Source organism: Plasmodium cynomolgi, chromosome 12 (genome assembly GCF_000321355.1).
Source record: "Plasmodium cynomolgi strain B DNA, chromosome 12, whole genome shotgun sequence".
NCBI classification, from domain to species: domain Eukaryota; phylum Apicomplexa; class Aconoidasida; order Haemosporida; family Plasmodiidae; genus Plasmodium; species Plasmodium cynomolgi.
In genome coordinates, this window is record NC_020405.1 from 1,032,220 (window position 1) to 1,042,103 (window position 9,884).

Here is a 9,884-nt window from a genome sequence, read left to right on the forward strand (position 1 = left end):
TTATATATATATGTGTGATCTTCTTCCTGCACTCGCTTTATTCTTACAGAATGGTATGTTGCGATGTATGTATGTGCCTTAAGTTATGCACAAAATAATTTAAACATAGAATAATTGTTCTGTACAGAGTATGATGGTTCTGTACAGAGTACGATGGTTCTGCACAGAGTATGATGGTTCTGTGCAGAGTATCAGTGTTGTGTTTATACATACATACATACATACATACAAACATACGTGTGTGTGCATGTAGCCCCCTCCCCCCCCCTTCTTGAACCATTTCTAATTTTTATTTTAACATTTATCATCACCATCATACATTATGACGACGAATAACTCAGTAAATAGCAATTACGATGTACATGCCAATTAGAATAAGTAACCATTATTGCACATGTATAATCATTCTTATATATGTGCTGAAATAATATGTATACAGGAATGCTGTGCTGAGCCCCCCTTACTCTTATAAGCATGATGAAGGAAAAAAGGGGGAGAACAACATTATGTATATAGCGTGCGCAATACGTATGATAATAATTTTTAATTAATCCCTTATAAAAGGGGAACAAAGCCTAAATGGAATAGTGTACTGTATGTTAAAATTCCTACCTGAAAGGAATTGCATTCCCATAAGGACAATAACTAAGGGGGATGAATAATAAAATAGTAGTGTATAGTATTCCAAATGGTTACATAAAAATTGCCTAAAGTATAATGAATAAATAAGGAATAATAAATAAAAAATTGAATACCCCTTTGTACATTTACTTCACGAGTGTGTACAGGCTCCTTACTACATATGGTTAAATGTACACATGTACAAGAGAAGGGAAAACACTTCTTATATAAACTATACAATACATATGTGAAGAATTTTTAATCACCTTCCCCCGAGTAGCATTAAAATTTAAATTAATGGTGTATGATGAAGTCTGTGCTGAGAGGAGTTACACACACTCCCGTTTGAACAATAATTAGAAAGGGGAGTCATAATGTAATGTTCGGAAAATAGGTACCTATAATGCAATGCCACAGTAGATGAATAAAGAATGTATGAAGAATTCGATGCTTCTTTCCCTTCATTCTGTTATTTGCAGTACATTCTCCTCCCTGCTTGCTTTAATTATATACATGTAATAATTTTTATGCATGTGTATGGTATATTAATATTATTATTCAAGAATTAACGAATGTTTATTGTTTGGAAAAAGGAAGAGTCCAATATATTCCCTCATAATAATTATGAGTCGAGGAGAAGTCTCACGTATTCATTTTGTATGAATATATGAAGAGAAGTATATTAATATAAATTTATTATATGGAAGAAAATGTACAAATAGGGCAGAATGGAAAAACGAGCAGAGGGACTACAGGTTGGTTTATTCCCTTATTCAAAATATATGAATAGTATAAATACAGTTTATATATACACGTAAGTATATTTGCATACCGTAAGGGAAATGTACATATAGGAACATTCATATATACATTTTCCTATTTGCTAATTATACTTTTAGGGAGGACCTTCAAATATGTTGCCTTCTGAACGTTAGAAGGAGCGTTACATCTGTGGAAGAGTTAATTGGATAATCATTGAACCAGTAAAATTGGGAAGAACTACCATTACGCATGTACGAAGAGGGAGGGGGACCCATCGTACTATAAGCCTTGTCACTTCTTTTATTATTCATTAGGTGATAAAAATATGGGGGATTGTGGGGCAGTCCCTACTTCAGACCATTCTAAGTGCAAATTACACACAGCTGATAAATTTCCCGTGTACGGATGGGTGTATTCATATATACCGTAATATTGGTGAAACATTTTACGAAGGGGGTAAGAAAATATTCGACCACTGCCATGACTATCATGCTGTACAGAATAACTGCAGGTGCAGTGATCATTCCTGCAGTACAAAGTTGGGCCAACTCCTGGGGGATTCCAAAACAGCATATTCACGTGTGAATGCTGATAGTGATCCATATTGTATCGAATTTAAAACGGCTCTTTGGGGAAAGAGCAGTGCAGGAACGCACGAACTGAAGTGCACCTCAGTATCTGCAGAAGTGCCCGAAGGGTTGTCAGAAAAAGAAGATGAAGACGAAGAAGTGGAAGACGAAGAAGTGGAAGACGAAGAAGTGGAAGACGAAGGAGTGGAAGACGAAGGGGAAAAGAAAGAATTGGAGGGTGGTCTAATTTCAAGGGGGAAGGTACAAATGGCTAACTGATAATAGTAGGAAGACCGATTGTACTCTCTATAATGATTACGACAACGACGGTAGTGTAAAGGGAAAGCTGGAAAAGGAGATGTTGAAGGATTATTCCAATAAAGAATATTTTGCGAAGAAGGTTGTATATGCTTCATGCTACATACATATGGGAAATAGGAAAGTCACGCAGCCTACTGATGATTGGTGTTATTACTTTTACTATCAGTTAGGGCATAAATTATTCAATGAAGCAAAGGGCGATAATGCACTTTATACGATAATGAGTGAAGTGTGCCAGCAGTTGTGGAAATCTGCTGCAGGTGAGAGTAACGAGTGTAATATTATGTGTGAGAACATAAATAAATTAGAATTCCTACGAATGAAGGAAGTGTTTGACTATTCCATAGAACATGCATTCATATCACTAAAGTTAGGAGAAAGTGGGAACAGCAAATCTTGCACCGAGGCACTCTCCAAATGCTTGAAAAAAACTCTTTCAGCTTACAAAGCTATAGGAGCTAAATGCACAGCAGGGAAGAACGGGTAATGAACATAATTATTGTAACGATTTCACCACAAAATATAGCAGTTATTTGACTGATCTGCAAAAATGGGTCCAATGTAATGTTGCGAATAATCCATCTCCTGACGAAAGTACGAAGGTTAAGGGGTCTATTATAAAACAGGAAGAGGTGGTCACTTCTGAACCCTATCCAGTAGCTGCAACTGCAGTGGACTGGGGACGGTTTATAGCCTTCAGTTCTGCCAGGTTCTCTGCATGTTCCTGCACAGGAATTTCCACACACTGGAGGACTGCAGCATGGGGACATTGAATTAAAGGCCATGACCCAACCTTCAGTGTTGGTCCCAGGAACTGAAGGTGATAGCCTACGTGAGGGGAATGATAAGCTGGGAACGGCCTCTACGAGTAGAGAAAATACAACAATTCCCGCTGTTGTGTCGTACATACTAGGAATAGGAGCACTACCAGCACTTGCTTTCCTTTTATATAAAGTAAGTCGAACAATTACAATTTAAAGTGAACTTATAAATAATAATAATAATAATAATGCTTATTATTGTTTATCCCTCCTCCTTATGAATAATAAATATAGAGTAGACTGTGTGTATTGTGTGTATGTACATAACATATTGCATGTATATGTATATGTATATGCGTACATACATCGCATATTTTTATGCCTTTCCCCCTCCTTTCCTTCCTTCCTATCTTTCTTTCTCCCTTTCTTCCTTTATTAGTATACTTCCTCACCTCCTTGGATACATAGCACCCTTAGAAACAATGGTAGAATAGGGAAGAAAAGGTCTACTGAACGTCAATTTGACAACTCAACAGAAACCTCTACCGAATATTCTGCAGAAAATTCATCAGTATATTCAACAGGAAACTATACCTTCTATAATGAGCCACTTAGAAGGGGAAGAACAAGTACTACACCAGGTCCCCGAACAATGTAGGTTACTGTCCTATGCAAAACACAACACACAGACTGTGCAATGTAGAACGTCACATCGTATGTTGTACATCGTAATGTAACGTCACATTGTGGAATGTAATGCTCCCCTTTTCTCTCGCACATAATTTACATAATTTTAACTGTATTATTTACACCACATTAAAAATGAAGGAAAGGTATACATATGCAGAACGGTGTTAAATGTACACTCCGCTATTTATTATATGTACCGTTGTGTATTAATATACGGAGAACAGCATAAAAACCGGCAATGACAACCGCTATACATGTGTGTATAATCACTGCTATATATATGTATATATGCGCAATAGAATGGAGTACTCCCCAAGCACTAATACCCCCCCATAGGGGAACACTCATACACCCTATAAAAAGCTGAACCCCTAAACACCGCAACGATGTACACTCTGAACTTAGGAGAATTCCATCATTCTTAACATGCAAAGGGTTTCACCTTCCTTCCTCCCACTACTCTTTTCACTATTCTATCTAAATTAAAGTAACCAATTCTGAGTGCAAACTTATGTAATTCCATTTTTTAAAAGATTCAAAATATATTTACTACATTGAAAGTGAGACATATAATTGTGAAGGAGAGTATGGGCTATTTTTTCTCTTAGAAATATTGACCATTCTAATTAATTTTTGAAATAATATAATACATCCTAAAATCAATTTTTTAGTTATTTTAAATTATCACATCTTCTGCATTAATTATTTGTGTATTCTAATTACTTTTTAACTTAAAGTTTTAATCACACACTTTGAAAAAAAAAAGGAGTATATATCGAGCATGCGCACGATTCTATAAACAGCTATTTATCAACAGAAGAAAATAAACATATAACCTACTTATGTACATAAAAAAGAAGGAATATACTCCTATTATAAATTATTTTCATTTAAAAAAAAAAAAAAAAAAAGTAAAAATGGCACCTCTAAAATATGTAATATTCATTTTTGCCTTACACTCCTGGCGATGTTCCCACCGTGTATGGATCATAATAAGTATATAAGACACACCTATAAAAAAATTTGACGCACATTTATTATGATTAACTTTTTTCTCTTTTTTTTATTTTTATATTGGTATGTACGCTGCACAACCTATATGTGCTAATTATTTACTTCCTCTTCTTTTTAGGTGAGTGCAATAGGTAAAACAAAGAGAGGTAATAATAGTAAAATCATGCATGTTGACACTTTAGATGGAAGTGTAAGCACATTATTAACGCGCCAAACAAATATGCAGGAATCGGAGCAGAATGAATTCCCTCCTGATCTTAGCGAAAGTTCTCTCGGGAATACTATGTTAGAAAGAGAATCTCAAAAAATTAGAATCCACCAACGAACCGTCAGAAAGGTCAAATTGCGCGAGGAATGAAACAAAAAATATAGGAAACAGTAGGGAAAAGCCTCCAAAGAATGTTAAGTAAATTAATGTACTCCAAGACTAAAAATAGGAAATTCCTGTTCTCTGTACTGGTAATTACACTTTGGTATCGAGCAGTTCTGTTCCTTCTTAATTCCTCCGTAGTGCCCCTATTCCGCATAGCCGAGGATTTTTTTTTTTAGAGTGCTAAAGTTCATAGGTCCCACTGTATTATTTTTAATTATAATAATTGTCTACTCCTGTGCGTTAGTATGATTATATTACTGCAAAGCATGGTGCTAAGTGTTTCTAAAAGGAGTTAAGAGTTAAAGACTCCCACAAGAATGAACCCAAAACATGAAGCATATGGAAAATTAAATGGGACAGAACTAGCTCATGCCCATGAATACTTCTGATATTTCATTATAATTTTATGTTTCTGTTAGAATGGTTCCTTATGATGGAGACTATTTATATAACTGTATGTTATGTTGGAGATTTATTTTAAATTACAATTCTGTTAATTTCTATTCCGAGGGTATATGCAGCTTGTGCATATATTCTACTGTCCGTGTTTATAATTAATTGTTTATTGATATTATGGAAAGAAGGAAGCCATTTTCAATAATGATACGTTTCTGTATGCCTTATATATTATGTGTGCACCTTTTACGTTGTATGCACAATACATTACACAGTGACTACTGTGGCTACTGCATGTTGCGAATACCTTCAGAAAATGTGCACTTTTCCGTTTTTTTATTTATTCCTTAAGGACGTAATTATTTAACAAGTAGTTAACGTAATTTCTGAGGAAGGGATAATGTACAACTTATTGGTTCTGAGGAATGTACCACATATAAAAAGGAACCTGTTCCTTCCAGCTTGTATTATTATTCCATATCTACTGTACAAATAAGTAGTTGTCCAGTGACGAGTAGGCAAGGAGCTATTTTATTATAAGTACAACAAATACTCCTATACATGCAGGAACAGATGCGCCCATGCGTTACATATACATGTGTGTATAAAGGGAAACACTACATTTCAATACTGCATAAGGTGATAACCAATATTCCTTTCCCTTGTATTATTTCTTTCTCATGGAAACTCACCATATATGGTAGAACTGTCTGCTGAGTCCGCTACTGTTGAATAATATGTCGAAATGTTCGATAAGTTGTCCCCTGTGAATGCGTCGAAGTTGAGCTGGGTGGACCTTCCTTTTCCTGTATTACTGTTCCAAAAGGAGTTGTTTATCCAAGAGAATAAGGGTGTAAACTAAGAGGGCAGTAGGGAAGGAGAAAAAAGAAAGGGGGTGGGGTGGTGGGAGTTTGCATATATGTAGTGCACAGCGTGCAGTCTACTTATGTGTACTTTTGTATTTAAAAGGAAATATTAGTAAAATGTTATTATATATGTTATTATTGCACTTATAATGGTACCTTATACAGGACGAAAGCGAATGTGGGAAGTCCCACTATTGTAAGTGCAGAGGGTACAACAATGGTGGTGGTATCCATTCCGCTGGGGGGTACGTTCCAAGTGGAGGATGCCGAAGAATCCTGAGGGGGAGTTTCTTCACATTTCAATTGTGATAATTTCTCATGGTTACATTGTGCACACATTTTTAGAAAACTCTTACAATATGGATCACTCTGCTGTTTTTCAAATTTAGTATATTCATCCTTAAGAGCGTTAATCACGTTCTGCAAGTGCTGGTAATAATTCTTATTACACTTCAGCACATCAGTGGATGAAGCCCCCCCCTTTTTTCTAATTGTTTTTTCATAATTTCATATTGTTGAAAGTAATCAAATACTCCTTTCCTTTGTTCGAAAATCTTCTCTTCAATATTCGTCTCCATATTATTACACCCCTCTATAGGCTTCCATGTTGTCAATTTTTGGTAAATTTCGCTCATTATACCCTCAAAATCAGTGACATTCCCTGGACTCTTCAATACCTGATCTCCTATCCAAAAATACAATGCATAGCAATATTCACTATCGAGAGTATCATTTCTCACCATTCCGGATGCATTGCACCAAGCTTTTACAATTTCCTCCGCACCTTTCTCATAATAAGTATATGAACGTAATATCCCCTCTATTTTTTTGACAGCACTACCATTATCACATTCCGTGGAGCCCTTATATAATTTTTCATAGTATGGTAATTTTGATTTCAACAAATCTAACTGCTTCTCCTACAAGTAAAGTGAACAAAATGTGCAAACATATATATATGTGCATATACATGTTTATGCTTCCACATCTACCCACTCCACATACTCCCATTTGTACTGCATGAAGCATGGAACAGGTACATGTATATAGTAGAAAAGTATTTATATTAAGCAGTGAATAAAGACGAAAGAAATGAACGAAGAAATGAGCGAACGAAACCAAGGAAAGGAAGGAAAGGGAAGGAACGGAACGGAACGTACCCCTAATATTCCTGGTTCGTCACCATCCCCATCACCAGCCTCAGTTGGATAATCAGTTAGATGAGCTTGATCATGTGATTGTCCGTCCCCATGTGTTCGTGGTGCTTCTTCCTGTGAATGCCCTCGGGGAGATTGCGTATCACCCGAGGTGGCACCCAAATTTTCCTGAGCACCCTTTTCTTCTAGTTCTTGCTCTGCAGTGCACTTCAAATTTTGTGGCCCATTTGGAAAATATTCCTTAGACTTGTTCCAAATTATGCAGTACTCTGCACCATCACTAGCACAGAGCTTTTGTACCTGCCCATATGCTGTAGTAGCTCCTTCCAGAGAATTGTTATATTTTTCACACCAAGGAATTTTTCCACCTTTTTCTGTACTTTTTGCAACATTGTAGTTATAGAAAGAATCAAATATGTCTTTACTCCACCCGAAAAGTTGCTCGTAAATATCAGGGTATATATCAATGCATTTACCATTACATTGCTCCTCTGGCAGTTTACTGTAAATTTTTTTCATGACCTGAGGAAATGAGCCAAGCCTCAAGTTGTCCTTTACTTTATCACCTAACCAATAATAGAACAAGTGACACCATTGACCATAGGGCTTCGTGTGATCCATTGTACAGGCGTAACAATAGCTCCTCACAATTTTATCGTCATAATCTGCACGACGCAGCCACGTTTTCAACATGAACTTCAAATCATCCCCACTCTTATTGCAGCATTCTGACGCCTCCCCCTGTACAGGACAATTTAAGCCTTCGTCGAACAGTTTATATATTTGCTCTGAGGGTAATAATTTATCTGAAGGTGATTCCCCTTCCTATAAATGTAAGAAATATTATACATAAGTTATTTTATATATATATATTAGTTCAACGTATTATACAGGAAATAGCATATATTATTTCCTTATTCGTCCTTACCGCCATTTTCCTTTATACATTCTAAGACATATAATGGAATTTATGCTAAAACATGTTCCTTATATTGCTTATGCGGCATAAATATATATATATGGAAACATTTTTCTTCCCAGTTATATATATTCTGAAGGAAGGGATTGGGGGGGGGTCACTTCACTGGGAGATGTATATACTAAATTTTCCCTTTTATTCTTTAATATTGTTCATTCCTCTACTTCTTAAACTACGACAGAACAGACAACATACGTATATGCATCAGATTACCCATACATGTAGTTAAGGTGGAAATAGGAATAAATTTATTGGAGGAACAGGATAATAAAGGAGAGTAGGGGGAATAAAAGTTCCTTATTATTTATTCTTTCCTATCTATTTTTATTTTATTTTATTACTATTATATTTTATATGTGATTATTCGAAGAACATTAAATGTATTACTATTACTACTATTTGTGCATGAGCTCCCCTGAGTTGATTCTCTACATATATATATAATTATAATGTGATTCCTTTTTCCTCCTTTTGGGATAAAAATAAATTTTCATACATATACATCTATGTGTACCATTTACTTATTTATTCATGTTTTATTATTGTTGCGTTTAAAAGGGGGGGGGAGACTATTAAGAACTGCTCACATATATATTGTGTAGTTTATATATACAGATGGCGCTCCGCCTTCCTTCTTCTAATACATGCATTTTTTTCATATAATAAATAGGGGGCGTACACTTATAAAAGGGAATAGAAAGAGGGGATACCATAATGGAAAATTTATACTAATTATTTAGAAAAAAAGAAGATATAGAACACACATATTCCCCCAAATAAAATTTCCTTCATCATGAATCCTTTTCTCCTTTTCTCCATGGTTGTTTAGTAACAATAATTTGCCCTTTTATTTTTCTCCTACTCCGTTTTTCTTTTCTCCCCTCTAAGCAAAACACTGCAGAGAACGTATCCATTTTACCAATATGCATTATGTTATTTGTGCTACGCCCCCTTTCTCCTTCTACATGCATATTAGTCCTCACATATTAATGCGACCCTTTTTTTTTTTTTCCTCATTTAAATAAGGGTTCCGAATGAACAATTCATTCCTCCTTAACTTCTGTATACTGCAGTACATGACACTAGTGCTTTCCTTTTTTTTTAATAATATTTTTCGCCCACTCTGTGTTGTTGAAATATTATTTTGCTCAGAAGAGTGTAATTTATATGTATATAATTTATGTATGAGTACGTAACAGTAGGCTGCGCAGTGGAACAGTTCTATTTTAGTCTGTTCATTTTATTGTTTTAAATATGTAATTGGAGTGGTCAAATGGTTAGAGGGATGTAGTGCGCACTCCCCCACTTCCTAATTATATTTTTCCCCCTTCTCTACAATATAATTCATGTATATTATGCACCTTCCAGTGTTTAG

The 9,884-nt window shown here is 35.4% G+C and overlaps 2 protein-coding genes across 2 annotated transcripts; one reads left to right on the plus strand and one right to left on the minus strand.

Moving 5' to 3' along the window:
* Window positions 1-2,310: 2,310 nt before the first annotated feature.
* On the plus strand, window positions 2,311-3,051 carry PCYB_123430 (KIR-like CYIR protein; the record flags this gene model as incomplete). The annotated part of the gene is made up of 2 exons (XM_004223676.1): window positions 2,311-2,756; window positions 2,934-3,051. The coding sequence occupies 2 exons, from the start codon at window positions 2,311-2,313 to the stop codon at window positions 3,049-3,051; spliced, it is 564 nt and encodes a 187-aa protein (XP_004223724.1).
* A 3,774-nt stretch (window positions 3,052-6,825) lies between these two features.
* On the minus strand, window positions 6,826-8,151 carry PCYB_123440 (KIR-like CYIR protein; the record flags this gene model as incomplete). The annotated part of the gene is made up of 2 exons (XM_004223677.1): window positions 6,826-7,293; window positions 7,534-8,151. The coding sequence occupies 2 exons, from the start codon at window positions 8,149-8,151 to the stop codon at window positions 6,826-6,828; spliced, it is 1,086 nt and encodes a 361-aa protein (XP_004223725.1).
* Between the last annotated feature and the right edge of the window lie 1,733 nt (window positions 8,152-9,884).